At 43.5% G+C, this 16,490-nt stretch overlaps 1 protein-coding gene across 3 annotated transcripts in view; it reads right to left on the bottom strand.

Annotated features, from left to right (window-relative positions):
- reln (reelin) overlaps positions 1-16,490 on the bottom strand; it is a 343,770-nt gene that overhangs the window by 116,813 nt on the left and 210,467 nt on the right. For all 3 annotated transcript variants that reach the window (XM_078235653.1, XM_078235652.1, XM_078235651.1), the window contains exons 24-28: positions 15,161-15,298; positions 14,388-14,574; positions 12,203-12,408; positions 11,366-11,537; positions 3,939-4,133 (exon numbers count right to left, since the gene is read on the bottom strand). In XM_078235653.1, the coding sequence (XP_078091779.1) occupies positions 3,939-4,133; positions 11,366-11,537; positions 12,203-12,408; positions 14,388-14,574; positions 15,161-15,298 (898 nt within the window). The remainder of the gene's footprint in view (positions 1-3,938; positions 4,134-11,365; positions 11,538-12,202; positions 12,409-14,387; positions 14,575-15,160; positions 15,299-16,490) is intronic.

Here is a 16,490-nt window from a genome sequence, read left to right on the forward strand (position 1 = left end):
CTATCTGGTGGACTGAGAGGTAGGACATGCCAAACAAAGAAAACAGAATTTGAATGTTGGAAAGTGTATTATCAGATATTTCCTAATCATCAGCCAGCAGGAATCCACAGTGGTTCTGGAGGCTCACCCCTCCACCCAGATGTCTTGGCTGAAAGATTCAAAAAGCAGAAAAAAAAGTAATAGATTATTTCAATGTGCAATGCTTTGAGCCACAGCTCTCAATGTATATGAGGCTAGAAGTTAAAAGATGAACATTTAATGTACTTTTGTGACAGTCCGTGACCACTACACTAAGGGACATGTTAACCTATTTAAAAATAAAAGGGTTTGGAGAACATTCGTCAAAACACTGGACAGAGGAAAATCAATGGAAGTATTTATCATTTGTCTGCCAATTTTTTTAGTCATTTATAATGCAATAGTTCATCCTTTTAATTAATTTTTGTATACACAATGTATTTTGGAATAAGTGGAATGTACTCCCTGTAAAGAATAAATAACAAATTGTATGTGAAAGGCCTCCTGTTGTCTTGTGGCCTCACACTGAAAACAATAGGATGGGGTTACAGACATGCAGAATGTTCTGAGTGCAAAATCTGCTTATTCATCATCTTTACTGTTTTTTTGTTTGTTGACTTAAGTTTGCTCTGGAGCGCATTGAAGAAATACTGCCAGCATCTATGAAGTGAAAATGTTTTTTTCTCTCTCTTTCTCTTGTTCCACGGCTGTCAAACACAGGCCGACTGGAAAACCCAGTGTTTAACTTTACTGCTCATCATCCCAGGCTGTAATTCTGAACCTTGGGGAAAACAAATCTGTGGTAATGAATCAGCTGTTAACCTCTGAAACCTTTTATTATTTTACAAGCTTTAAATTATTCAGCTCTCACCTCTTGTACAACATTGATCAGAAGTTCTTGTACGGTTCATTAGTTTTAAATTACAAACACATGACCGACACAACCAACACCAGGGATTTCATTATAGCATCAGTTTAAAAAGATCAGGCTGCGGTACAGAACTCCTTCTGACAGTCTGTCAAAGTGATAATCCCGTAAGTTATAATATAAACTTACTATTATTTTTACAGACAAAAATATTTATGCTGGAGGAGTAAAACATGCCCGGGGGCAGTGCCGAGGAGGTGCCAGGGGGTAGTGCCGCAAAATGTCCCTCACCTCCCCCGTGGGGGCAGTGTTACCTGTGTGCTCAGCCTGCCTGGTTAATGTTGCTCCAGACTGTTGTAAACATTGGGGGAAATCCCAACATGGGGGGGGACAACAAATCAAGGAAGCCTGCTAATCCGTCACTAATGTATTTATATGGGGTCCTTCACCTTCCTTGCTGGCGAGAATCTCACTTTTGGCCACTTACAGTAAACGTGGGTACAAAATCCTGACCTGCTTACTCTCCTTGGATTTACATATACACAGAAACAAACCAGCTTCTGTTGGTAGTTATATTCCACTTGAGCCTCCTCCCATTTTAATTATATCTTCTCATCCTGCTCCAATAAACTTTCCTTCTCCTGCATGTGAGCATCAAGCCTCCTCTTAAATGCACCAATTCTATCTGTTTCGACAACTCCATGTGGCAGTGAATTTTGCATTCTCACCCCTTTTTGTACAGTGAAATCCCTCCTGAATTCTTTCTTTGTTCTATTGGTGGCGATCTTATCGTCGACTGTTCTGGATTGCTGCATCCATTCAATTTTTTCCAGTAGTTCAATATCTTTGCTGTAGTATGGAGAGGAAAACTACACACAATACTCCAACTATATTCTTATGTGTTGTGATATTAGCACAAAATTCCCTTTTCTGCTATTTTAACCCTTTTAAATAAACAAATTAAAGCCGCTGTTAAAGTATTGGAGAAATGCATTTGGGGCAATCTTACTGGCTCATCTCGCTGGTCGATCGTGCGGGGTGAGCCGGTAAGATCGTGAGAGAGGCAAAAATCCAGCATCGCGCCCGGTTTCTTGCATCTCGCGATGATATCGGCACTGTGAAGCCGGCGTGATCAGCCCTGCACCGGGGAAGGACACAAGGCTGATTTTAATTTTTCTAAGACTTTTTGAATATCATTAGTGAGTCCCGGACGCAATCGTCCGGGCTCACTTGCCTGAACAGCCTCGCTGGTGAAGGTACTCACTGGCAAAAATCACATATGGTCCCCGCCAACGAAGACACGAAGTGATGGCCTCGCTGGTGGGACTGGAAGCCATTGAGGTCCCCTGGGTGGTCAAGGGCTTGAGGGGCCCCGGACACTGCCTACCAGGCACTGGGCAGTGCTAAGGGGCGGGGCCTAAGGGGAGGCGGAGGGTGGGGGGGGGCTGTGTACTTTGCAATTAGGGATTGGCCAGAGCGGCAATCGGCCGGGACTGAGGGGATATTGTGGCGGCAATTGGCCAGGGTGGGTGTATCAGGCCAGTGATCAGCCAGGGGAGGCCAGTGATGGGCCGAAGAGGGTAGCAACGGGTGGAGAGGCCAACAATTGGCAGGGGCGGCCAGCTGTTGGCTAGGGAAGCCAGCAACCCGGGGGGGGGGGGTGAAAGATCTCTTCTGTGTACACAGAACACTGAGAAATCAAGGCACATGCACAATGGTGCCCTCTAGTTGTCATCAGCTGGCTTTCTGGTGACAACAGACCCCGTCCACACCCCCTACTGGCATGAATCACACTTTGCCTCTTTTTTTGCATCAAGTGTCATAAGATACTGTCTGAGACCTCACTGGAAAAATGGGCACGATTCTCTCCTGTTTTCAGGCTCGTTTGGTACTTAGTATTTTTTTGGTAAGATCACCCCCATTGTGTTTGCTATGACTATCTCAACGTGATTCAACCCCTTATTCAGTTACCTCAAACCTAACACAACATTGATTAGACCACAGTTTTTCTTAACTTCAGCTGTATTGTCACTGTGGAAAACAATTCAGTCTGAAAATATGTTAAATTTACTGCAGCTGATTAGAGAGAGAGACTGAATTGAATCCCTGTTCTTGGCTTAACGGTGGTTGTAAAAGATCCTGCAGCACTATTTTGAAAAAGAGCAGTGAGTCTTTGTACTCTGCCCAACATTATTCACTCAACCAATGCTATCAAATTATAACATATTCTTCATTTAGCTTTAACAAAGGGTCATCTGGACTCGAAACATCAGCTCTTTTCTCTCCTTACAGATCTACTGAGATTTTCCAACATTTTGTCTTTTGGTTTTATTCTTCATTCATTTCATTTGTTGTTACTGTGCACAAGCTGACTTCTGCTCTCATCTCATAACACACACCTCAAAATTAATTCATTGGGAATGAACTTCCTTTAAGGCATCCTTAGAACTATAACCATAGAATCACAGAATGAAGCCCTGCAGCCCATCATAGAAACATTCAACTAATCCTCTTACCCTGCTCAAGACCGTACCCATAGCCCTGCAAATGTTTCCCTTTTAATACTTATCCATGATCATGTAATTTCTTTCTTTAATAAGCCAACAGCAGGCTAATTCTCTCCCTCCCCAATCTAATCAATGGGAATGAATGAAAAAGTCATCGGAGTTAAATCAAACCTATTTCTTTTTTTATTTTACTCCTTAACCTCTTCCTCTTTATGGCCCCTCACACTCTCTTCATCATCAGTTGTGGCTTTCTATCAGTTCTTCTCTTTGACTCTTTCTGGAAGACTTTTATTTCCTGCTTCCCCCCCTTTCTCACAGTGTCTGGATAAAACTTTCACATTTTCTTATAGAGAGTGCAACTTAATTTATAATTGAGTGCACAGAGATAAGGAGCCTCAATGGGCTGGAGGGAGAGGCCATCAGGAAGGTGTCTCTTTTATATCTGTCTTATATAAAAGCCATAAATGAAATCTGGAATGATGGTGAGTGGGGAACAACAGGCCCATGCCTTAAAAAATGTAGAGCATCCGACGCACAATATATACCTTGAACTGAAGCAAATATCCAGGTTTGAGAGTCAGGTCCCGTGTTACAGCAACCCGGTCGCCATCCGATTTCCCAAACACCATGGCTGAGTGGGTCATGGAGCAGAAAGTTTCATTGCTGCCCATCCCCTCGTTAGCCAGCATCAACCAAATGCTCAGCTGGCTCAGTGGGATATCATAGGAGGGCGTGTAGTCCTGAAATGCAAGCAAGTAACAAAAATATATTAAATCCAACATATCAGCCCTTCGTACTCTACAGAGTGTTACAGGAGTTAGAAGTTTTATGAGTACATGAATACATCATTGCTACCACGCAAGATTTTTAAAAAAGGAGATATTTGTTTAAAAGTTAAAGGAGTGTTGTCATACATTGCACAGTTTATGGTATAATGATAGACTTGTTCGGAAATAAGAATTTTCGATGATCCTTTTAATGTCTGTAAGTCTGAAGCAATGTTACAATTAAGCAACTGGTCGGGTTCAAGCTTCAGTAAGTCAGGCTGCAAGATGGAGCCTATAAGCCAGCAGTGAGCTGCTTAATGTAAAGTTGCTTTCAAACGCAATAAATCCGGTTGAGTTGCCATTTGATGCCGGATTATTAGGAACCCGAAACAAGATAACATCAGAATAACACATGTGGAATGGATAGATAAGCTGCTTAGAACCGCACTGTTTATAACAGCTTCATACTCAGTGTGCATATGGAACAGATGCACAAGTGTTCCAAGGACATCCAAGCAAGGCATTCCTGGAACACCCATCTCCATAAACTATCCTCGGATGTCACCATTGGCCCACTGTGAAAAGCAGGATGCGATGTTATCTTTAAGCATGTGGATTTTGCAGAAGAATCTGTACTAAAAACAATCCCCTAATGTCATCATGTTACCGAAAGCAGCAGTGTGCCTCAGCTCCAGCACACAAAATGTTTCTGTCTTTTACGCACTTTCCCTGTATGGTAACAATCCTTTAAATTTCTTCTTCAAAATGTGGCTGACAGTTCAAATTACATGTAGTTTCAGAAATATGATTTCAATAATTCTTCTTCAGACTAATCAATGCGAAGTTGGGCTTTCTTGAAAGTTGATCATAAGCACCATCAGGCTTTGATGTTTAAAACAGAGCTAGTGAAAGTTTAGGAAGACTGCAAAATACAACACCAGACTACAGAAAGGCCATAACATCATAAACAGGCAAAGGCCAATATAGGAGATCTTTCTTTATCAAGATCTTTTCACCTGGACTCAAAGAGCAATCACCCTAGAGTGAATATATGTTGTTATTGAATGATATGGAGAAACAAGAAGGACAAATCACACGCTGGGATGGTAGATATAATTCCATTCTGTTTTTGCGCAACTCTTTACATAAATTGTTGTTTGTTCAAATCAAGGTAATGTTGTGGAATGAGAGTTTTTCACTTCTGACAAGTCAAGGTCAGCACCGAGCATTCTTGTATTAGGCTCAGCAGGGACAGGATGGAATGTAAACCTTCCTCACCTTTGCCTCATCTATTGAATCTCATCTAATGATGCCCCACGATGCATCATTATTGCATTCCCATTCTTCCCTCTAGCAGGGCCAAACTGAAATGAGAAATTTTCAGTTGCAAACCATGCGCCTCATGCTCAAAGCAGATTTAAAGGCTTCACGCTGTGCCCTTCACTTGGCCTATGGCAGGCGGAAGGCTTCTCTTTGTTTTCGGCGACTGGGAAGCATCATGTAGCTCCTGCATTGATCGAATAAACTAATGAGGAATCTCTAATCTCAGGAAACCACGTCACTGGCTGGTTACGCTGCATACCAGGTTTTCATGATATTAAAGGTCTGATGCCTGATTTTCTGCTGTTATTTTTACCTGGGTTGGGCAGGCTGGAAAACCAGCATCCAACCATTCACTGCCATGTCTGGGATTTTCCACCACAAGTGATGACAAACATTAGATGTGCTCATCCAATTGTTGGAGTGCATTCAAAGCAGTTGGCAAAAATAGCTTGATGCCAGACAGCATATTTATTGGCCTCCATAGCAATCCTGACACGAGTGATAGATAAATTATTGAACAGTAAAGGAATCAAGGGTTATGGTGAGCAGGTGCGTAAGTGGAGCTGAGTCCACAAAAAGATCAGCCATGATCTTGTTGAATGGCGGAGTAGGCTCGAGGGGGCCAGATGGCCTACTCCTGCTCCTAGTTCTTATGGAGTGTGTTGCTAGTGCCCATGATATTATGGTAGACAGGAGAAGATATACATTTGAAACCCACCCATAAAAGCAGCTGGCGATATTCGGTTGTCACAAACGTCCAACAGTTTTTGCTTTATTTGTTCACAAGATGTGAGCATCACCAACAAGACCAGGCATTTGTTGCCCATCCCTAATTCTCTTTTGGATGGTGGCAGTGAACTGTCTTCTTGGACTGCTGCAGTCCATCTGGGCGAACACTCACAGTGCTGTAAGGGAGTAAATTCCAGGGGTTTTGATCTAGCAGCAGGGAAGGATACAGTTCTGAGTCAGGATGGTGTGTGACTTGGAGGGGAACTTGCAGGTGGAGGTGTTCCCATGCACCTTCAGCCCTTGTCCTTCTAGGTTGTTGAATTCACAGGTATGGAATGTGCTTGAGGCTTGGTGAGATGCTGCAGTGCATCCTGTGGATGGTCCACACTACTGCCATTGTGCGTCAGTGTGAAGTGAGTAAATGTTGAAGGTAATGGATGGGGAGGCGAATCAAGCCGGCTGCTTTGTTCTGAATGGTGTTGAGCTTCTTGAGTGCTGTTGGAATTGAAATCATCCAGGCAAGTGGAGACTCCAGACTTCACCCCTCACTCTCCTATACCCTATGCCCCATCCATGCAAATGCATGCCCTGCACCCACTCCCATGGTCCCTCATACCTCCATGTCCCCCACAACCCCATAGCGCTTTGTAGTCCCTATGATGGGATTTTCGGCACGATCGAGAGCCTCTATCGTGGTGAAAGCCTGGGCCAGAGACTGGTCAGTGCAACTCTGCAATACGAAAGATTGGGATCTTCAGGAGACTCACACTGCAGAAGCCTTGGATTGCGAATTGGCTGGCCTAGGGAGCCTTTATTGCAGCCTCATTAGTGAGATTGCCAATTTAATGCCCATTAGTGTACCTACTTTCTAAAACGATAAACTTGGACACTCAGCCTTATTTAATAATTAATTTCATGCTTCAGATCCCACAGTCAGAATAGACTGATACCTTGCAACGAATAACCACAATTATCTTTCACTTAAGCCCCATTTGGAACTGCTTCCAACCTAACATGTCCCATAGTGTTATCCTGTTCCTATAAAAACAAGTTCAGCACCTACTCAGGATTGAAAGGAACACTCGTTTAATCTTGCACTTGTGCAGTTGCTGCAAGGTTACTCGAGCAGCATTGTTGTTCTGAATGTGGAGCTTTACTATAGTGTAAGGAATGTCCGTACAATATGAAATTCATATCACATCACTGGCTATTATAATGAGCTGAGACCTTATCCTGTTCTGATCAAGAATAAAAGCAGCATTTGAGAGAGCTATTTTCCTTTCTCCAGTAGTGTTTTGCCTCTGTGTCAGCAGCACTGCAATATAACTGAGCTGTTGAGATATTTCTTTGCTGTAATTTTGGATTGAACAGACACTAAACACACTTGTATTTCTGACTCTCTTTTCTGTGTGCCATCAGTGGCACAACTGTCCAGCAAGCTGACAACGCCAGTGCGGTACTGAGGGAGTGCTGCACTGTTAGAGGTGGCAACTTTCGGGCGAGATGTTAAACCAAAGCTACATCTGCTCTCTCGGACAGATGTGAAGAATCCCGTGGCACTATCTCGAAGGGGAGCAGGGGAGCGCCCAGAGTTGTGGTCAATATTTGTCACACCATCAACATCACAAAGCAGATTATCTGGTCGTTATCACATTGCTGATTGTGGGAGTTTGCTGTGCTTCAAACCGGCTGCCATATTTCCTACATTACACATCAAAATTGACTTTACAACGTTTTGGAATGTCTGGAGATTGTGAAAGGTGCTATATAAATACAAGACTTTATTTCAATCTTTATAAATGAATCCAGAAATACTGGGTTATGGGTTTAAAGACCAATCAATCTCATTTATGATGAATTGTTGCTGATTACTGATACTCCAAATTGTTCTTCTGGGGCCCAGAAGTAAAGGTTTTCCTGCCCCAATCCTGCCCAAAACCTTGTCCAAGTTAAAATTGTCTGACAGCTTTAATAATCCTTGTTCAGAGTGCTATGTCTTAGGCAGTGGCAGAAAAACATAACACTTGACAGACAAGATGGATGAAAGAATTGTCTTAGCGTTGGAAATGGAACAAGTTTCATCTTTATTATTAAATTAGTCCCATTTCAGCGTGAGACTCTCGTTTGGACTCTTCATTCAGCTTTTTTACTGCCAAGGTAGATGTCATGACCTTACCTGGAGATTCCACACAGTATCTGTCACACTGGTGAACTGTCTGTCTTTGGGCATCCTGGCTGTTTAGCAATGGAACAGCCTCACTTGTGTGTGTTTAAACTCCCTTCTTCTGTGACAACTTCGAGAAATTTTAATGGCTCTGATGTAGAGGGAGGCCCTAGCTTTTGCCTCTGGGTGCAGAAACCTATCTGAAGAAATCCATGTAACAGCATCCTTGCTGTACTCTGGTGTTCTGCTCAATTTATTGAGATGCATTCTGTTACTCACTGGGAAATACTAGATTAGAAAATCACCCCAATATAATATTCTGCCAGTGGAGTGGCTGTCTTGTCCATTTGTCAGAGATAGACTATACTTAAAGTATACAGTGTGTATGGGAGCAATTTCTCTACGGACATCAGTTTGCAGTGAATTATGCTCTGTAAACAACATGGCCCTCAGAGAGAGAGGCATTCACATTCACATCAGAGCAATGTGAAAAACTCATCATGGAGCGAGATTGTTTGAATCTACAACACAAGTTCCTAGGCAACCAGAGTTGTCTGCAGATCCCATCTCCAGAGGATCTTATCTGGTTATACAAGCCATTTCTAAATCTATATAAGTCCAAAAAAAAACTGCCTTTCCTGTCAGATTCAACAGAGAAGAACACTTTATATTGTTAATAATTAAACAGCAGGAACTTGAATGGGACTCTCCAAGATACCTTTGCACCTGCTTATTTTACATTACAGGATGCCAGCATCTTTGGTATGGCTCCCTGGACCATTGTTGCTAGCGCTTTGAAGCAAAATCATAGACTCACAATGAAACAAACAGCTTTAAAGGTGCTTTTTGTGCCCATTTCTCTTGTGTCGAATACTGGAAACGGGTAATCTACATGAGCTGGAGCTCACTTTGTCTTGAGAACTTTCTCAGGATTTGAACAGTATCTCAAGAGAGCTGCTGCTACCTGCTAAACATAGAGACATAGAAGAAAGGAGCAGGAGGAGGCCATTTGGCCTTTCGAGCCTGCTCTGCCATTCATCACGATCATCGCTGATCACCCAACTCAACAACCACTAATCCTGCTTTCTCCCCATAACCTTTGATCCCATTCGATCCAAGTGCTATATCTAGCTGCCTCTTGAATACATTCAATGTTTTGGCATCAACTACTTCCTGTGGTAATGAGTTTCACAGGCTCTTTGGGTGAAGAAGTATCTCCTCATCTCTGTCCTAAATGGTCTACCCTGAATCCTCAGACTGTGACCCCTGGTTCTGGACTCCCATCGGGGACATCCTTCCTACACACTGTCGCTGCATTATTTAGTTTTTCCAGACAAGTTAGTTATTGTATTGGCTAGGAATAGCTTCCTCTGATCAGCCAGTTGAAATACTACTAAGTATTATCATGCGTTGCTCAAAACTGGAACACTAAGAACTCGAAAGCATGTCACGCATAAGCAGGTTAATGCTCGAACCTGATTAACTTTCTATATCCCAGTGATTACAGAATTTCATTTTTCTGGTTTGTCCAGGTATCCCAGTTCTATATGGTCTGACGACCTTCATGAATTACAGTAAGTTCAAAAAAAATATTATTAATGGTGAAAACAATGCTCCATTCTAGTGCGTAGATTTTAAGGCCAGATTGAACAAATACCAAATTTCAAAAGGAAGATCAATTTAACAAAATTTAACAATTGAATTAAAGAAAAGCACGGTGGACAATAGTACCAACCATAACACCTCAACCAATCACAGTCAACTTGCCGACCAATCTGCATCCTTTACTCGTGCAGTATAAATTGTTGCTCCCTTTAACATTTGGCATTCTTGAATCTGTTCTAATGAGTGCAAGGTGTAGGGTTACAGAAAAATACTATTACTGAAAGCTGCTGAATCTACTAAAAGGATATTCACTCAATTTATTGATCTACCCTATCTGCCTGATGCCAATACATTACAGTTCCCATTACACTCACTCCCAAGTAGAAAATGGGGTGAATTTTTAAAATGGTCTCCAACGTTTTACTATTTTACACTCTTTCACTATGTAAAGAGAAATCCGTTTCCATTGCTTTGACTGAGTCCTTGCTTTAAATTGGACAGCTGGAAGGCTCAGGGAAACTCAGGTCTCCCCTGCCCAGCCAGATTTTGTGTTCAGCTCATTTTCTGGGATGTGAAAATAATGTTACAGTGATAAAGCCATTCAAACATCAGGAATAACAATTAAGGGCACGCCACTAAAAGAAACAGGCTAATCAAAATTTGCACAAAAGCAAAATCACTTAAATTTCTGAAGATATAAAGACTGGGATTTTCTGCCCCCCTGACTCCCCAATCACCATCGGTGTATTTTTCAGTGGTGGAAGAGACTCGCCACTGACTGCCAGAGAGATACTCTGCTCCCACCAAAGTCTATGGCTCGTTTTATGGCTTGCCCACCATCCCGCCACTGGGGAATCCGCTGCAAAGGGGGTCTCCTTCGCTCGGACCGGAGGATCCCACCAGCAGGAAGGGTCAGAAAATCCTGCCCAAAGTGTAGGTTGCATACACATTGCTACATTGCAGACAACCACAGGCTGATAGTTACCATGCTAATTTATGTCAAAACCTCTTTTATGCTATCTGGAACCCAGCTGTGTCTGGCAGAGTAAATGTCTGAAGTGCTGGAAGGATTAATCTGCCAACCTGCTGAATGAGCTTATCTTCCATTGTACTTCATGTTGTATCTACGCATTGGTTGTAAATTTCATTGACGGGAGTTCAAGAGGAACACTTGATTTAACCCAGCAATATCATCACTAATGAAACTGTAATTTAATTGTCTGCAAAGTGCCGGATTTGGGGATGGAAAGGAAGTATTTTCTTTTTAACAGTTAAACATGCGGGATTTTATTTCACATTCCTGCCGGCAGGAGACTGCAGATCACCTGTGGTAATATATTTGTTGTTTATTCGTTAACTGGGTTAAAGTGGTCACGTTTGTTACCTGCTGTATTGTTGGTGTGATGACGGGAATAATCTGTTTCTGTCGCTCTGATAAGATGATGATGTCATCAATAGCCCACTGGTCATACCCCTCACCAGAATGAACAGGCTGCCACCAGCGAAACCGGGTACAGGTGGTCTTGGCAGAAGCCGGAAGCTCAAAATATACAAATCTGTCAAATGAAATGGAAATGATAAAAAAATATATTTCTGTCCAGTTTAATTATTTACCAGTAAATGTCTTTTCCCATTGCTCTACAAGCTTGGACCACTCTCAGACAAAAGGGCAAAGAAACATCCAATTGGCAGGCCGCCCTGTTGAACCAGATGTAGTTGAACCTTATTTTTTTCCCTCCTGCTGGGCGTGAGTGTATATCCTTCACTTGATGCCTTCCTCCGGTGGAAAAGTCAAATTCTTTAACTCACTATGCGAGGGAGCATTGGCCCAAAACCCACACGTTGCAGCGACACAGCACCACCGTTCAGCCCACTGCCTGAAAAATGGTGGCCTGTGGGACAGGAGGGTTTTATACCAGATAAGCACCATCCCTAGAGGAGTCAGGGAAAACCAGTTCAGGAAGTGGCCGCACAATCCTCCGGCTGAAGCAACGGTGCTTAATTTGCTCGGCAAAGCTGAAACGAGAGCTGGTACCGATGGCAGGATTTTGGTGTAATTAGTTGGTGATATTTCTATGACAAATCTCGCAAAAGTACTTTTGAAGAGCATCTTTGTTCTGGCTGGTGCAATGGTACCCAAGGTTGGCTTTAGTGAGTGTTTAATTGATTTAAATCTAATAAACAAACCATGGAACGTATGTGCTCCCTCCCCAAGTCTTACCTGGGTTGACTGTAGTCAGAAAAGTACATTTCTGAGAGCAGGTGCCAGCTTATGCCACCATTGTTGCTGTACTGCAATAAAACACCCTCCTCTCTGCTGTCAGGTGTGTTACAGGAGCCTGTGTTCCCTCCAATCCGAACGTAGAACTGGATAAAGTCTACCCATTGAGTGTCCAGGTCCCAGCTGACGAGTTGCCTCTTCCCATTCTAGATGAGTAAGTAAATGGAACACACCTTGAAGGTTACAGTATCTGATGTGCCTTGTTACAGGCATAATGCATGACAGAATTGTTGAGAAAATGACTTTACAAAATGTGGAGGGTGCAAAAGATCACAGGTCTTTGCTCACATGAGAAAGAAACCAAACTGTTATTTTAGACGCAGCCCACAGGCACATCTTTTCCCTCTAGTTTCAAAGACAAAGGGTGAAATTCTCCCATTTTGAGACTGAGGACGGGATATTATGGCCTCACTTGTCCCAAAACCATAAAATCCAGGCTGAGGTCAATGGAGCTTCCCATTGTCCACCCCACGTCCGCTCCGATTCCTGTGGCGGGTGGGGCGGGGCAATAGAATTCCGGCCTAAGTGCGGTGGCAGGCAGCTCTGTGGCACTTGTCCCATTGACCAAGTTCAGTGCCTGAAACCTCATTAATTATGCACAAGCACTTCCCCATCCGAGATACTTAGCTGGCTGGCAGCTGATTTGCCCACCCGTCATCAGTTGGTAGGTTCAAAGGGCCCAGCACCATATTGAAACACCAGTTCAGCATCATGTTATCACTCTCTCCAACCCACCTGTCTGCACCAGACCGTGCAGAATGTCGGCAACCCAGAGGAAAAAGGCTAGCAACCTCAGCCAGAAATTTGTTCCTTGATTCAACCACCCTCTCCCCCGAGCACATCACCGGCAAGGCGCCCACTCCCCATTTGGATATCTATCCACTGCATGTGTGTGCATCCCCTTCCAGTAAATGATGTGGTATTCCTCTGAAACCCTCCCCCTTTATTTGTGAGCTTTTTACGTAGCTTTGTTGGGGTCCAGTTCTCCTCCACTTGGTATTCCATTGATCCTCATCCACCATCTTGCTTACCTGCGTGCCACCGTGGGCCTTTGCCCTTCACTCCCCCCACCTTGTCAGTCTTCCTTCCATATTGCCCCGCCCCCTTGTCTTTGTTAGGCTACACCCCAACCTCATCTCTCACCACCTCCCCCCCGCCCCACCACAACCCCCGAGTCGAACTTTGTTGCGGTGACTGCATGAATCCTGCAGCACAGTTCAGTCTGAATAGATACTAGTGTGAGGCACCAGGGGGAAGGAGATTACTGTGCTCCCCAAACCCAAGCCTGTACTGATCTGATTCAGTGACACAGGAGGGTCCATGGATCCAATGCTGTCCATGAAGACCAGTTCATGGAGATGGAGGCAGTAACTGGTCTCCCCAGCAGAGTGGTGAACAGCACATCATGAGCAGTGTAGCACTATGGCAGAAAGTTGTTGCCCTCACCCCGAAGTCTCTGGTGAACCAAGGACTTCTCTGTGAACACCACTCATCAGCAATCAGGTTTGGTGGTTGGTAATTTCACACTGGAGATCGGAAGGCCTGAGTGGATGCCAGTGGGCAGCTGTTTTACTGAGCATTCATGAGAGGCAAATGGTGTTTGCACCACCTGCCAGGAGGAAGTGTGACCCACCATTAACCCGCCATTGGGAGAACTTGCAATGTGATTTTACACTGGTGTGCTTCCGATTTTTGTCTCCTGCCAGATTCACACACCCGCCCACCACCAAACCAGCTGCAGGCTGGGTGGGAGAATTCCACCCATGGAGTGTGGTTCCATGGGTACATGTTCATCTCCAGCATCTCTGCCAAATGATTATCTTTCAATTGAGAGCCTCGACAGTGGCTACAGGGTGCAAGCGACAGTTGGATCGTCACTTGGATTTTTCACATCCGCACTTTCCAGAAGGGGTTATATGAGAATGAAGTAACTTTCCTCTCATTGCTACCTGACTGAGGTCACTGATCTAAACAAACAAGTTATTGGGAATCTCGTAGTTGTTTGTTTTCATTTCTAAGTTTCAAAATCACACACAATGAGCATACATCCTCACATCATACTAAAGCCACGTATATTTTTGACAGACACTGGTTCAAATTGTCTTGGATGAAGAGTGAACTGTACCTCAGAGAAGTAGAGCGATGAACCTGAGGAAATGACTCCGCAGCCCTCCTCCGGTTTAACGATTTGTCCACCAATAACTTCCTGCCAATCATTCTTCATCACAGCCTCATTCTCAAAGTCACATGTCACTGTTGAAGGCAACATAGCCTCTGGCTTACAGGTAGATCCGTGATAACCTGAATCACATCTTGACGGAAAGAAATGACCATTTAGGGACTGAATTGTGATTGTACAATTCTACATTTTGTCGATAAGCTGAATTTGAAACCAATTTAGTTTAAAGGGATATTAAAATACATGCATTTAAGGTCATGAATGTAAATGGGCCCCAATTCCTGTCCGTAGCTGGGATTCTCCGATCCCACTGCTATGAATGGAGATTTGGCTGAGCGCCAAATTCTCCGTTCCCGCTGACAGCTGTGATGGGGTGTACGACATTGGAGAATTCTGGCCACGGTGTTCTGGGCTACAAAGGCAATCACCTAATAAACCTAATAAATTGAATGAGTTAAAGACATTCGGTCCACCAATCGCATCAAAGTACAATTCACCCCATCATGAACTTTATTTTGACATCAAGCACTAAAAAAAGTCTTGATCATTTCCAGGATCCTGTGCTCAACACTTGGAGTGTGCACCAAATGGAGTTCCAGCACAGATCATCCATGATCAAGCTGAATGATGGAACAGGTTCAAAGGGCTGAATGGTTTACTCCTGTGCCTATGTATACATGCATCTCCTGATCAATCAATATTTCTATATTATTACATACTTGCATAGTCCATTGTAACACCAGCCATGTCCATTGCACATATCAGGACACTGTTGACCAATATAAATATCATCTAATGCCCATTCGTCCTGAATCATATAGTAACTCTGGCTCCATCGAAAACGTGTAGCACTTGACCTGAATCAGTTTTAAAAAAAGATGTTAGTCTTAAGAATTTACCTTAATTAAAATGATGAGTGACTGTATCACTAACCATTGCTACAAAGTATGCTGGAGATTTATTGAAAGAAATGTTTATAACTCCTGAATTAGTTCAGTTTGCAAAAATATCTGAGCTGCGCAGGCCAGAGGTCTCAAGTTTATTAGCTGATCTCCTCCTGTGTGGTAGTTAAGGTGCCATAATGTAGGCCTGGATCTCCTAAATTAGAGAGGGAAGAATCAGCCATGGCCGCTGATGGAAAGAGTAATGTTTGGCTGTAACAACAACACGTTTGATGAACCTGGCAATATTCATTGGTTCAGACATAAAGAATGGCCACCTGGGTAAAGTATCAAAGGACAGCCAATTAGCAATTGTATCTCAATATGAGTCAGCACCTCCCAGAGAGGAGGGTACAAGGAAATAGTTAGGCCCAAACCCACATTTTTTAAAAAAACATGGCATACAAATAACATTGTAAATGTACATAAAGAATATTCATGTTGCTCAGTGACTCTGCTTTACAGTTATTGAAGTGTTGGTGCCAATGGAGCAGAGAAATTAATCTGTATCCTATTAGGGATCTGCGTGCAAATATCTGGGCACAATTCACTACATTAAGACTCCATTTTTAATAGTCAAGCCCAATACTATGATCGAAGAGGTTAAGCCTCAATTAATGAATCTCAAGCTATGGTGCACTGGTCGAACACAGAAGATGTTGATTTATTTTATCAATGAGCCCATATTTGTCAAATAAACAAAGAACAAAGAACAGTACAGCACAGGAAACAGGCCCTTCGGCCCTCCAAGCCTGTGCCGCTCCTTGGTCCAACTAGACCAATCGTTTGTATCCCTCCATTCCCAGGCTGCTCATGTGACTATCCAGGTAAGTCTTAAACGATGTCAGCGTGCCTGCCTCCACCACCCTACTTGGCAGCGCATTCCAGGCCCCCACCACCCTCTGTGTAAAAAACGTCCCTCTGATGTCTGAGTTATACCTCGCCCCTCTCAGCTTGAGCCCATGACCCCTCGTGATCGTCACCTCCGACCTGGGAAAAAGCTTCCCACTGTTCACCCTATCTATACCCTTCATAATCTTGTATGCCTCTATTAGATCTCCCCTCATTCTCCGTCTTTCCAAGGAGAACAACCCCAGTCTACCCAATC

This window comes from Mustelus asterias, chromosome 19 (genome assembly GCF_964213995.1).
Source record: "Mustelus asterias chromosome 19, sMusAst1.hap1.1, whole genome shotgun sequence".
NCBI lineage: Eukaryota > Metazoa > Chordata > Chondrichthyes > Carcharhiniformes > Triakidae > Mustelus > Mustelus asterias.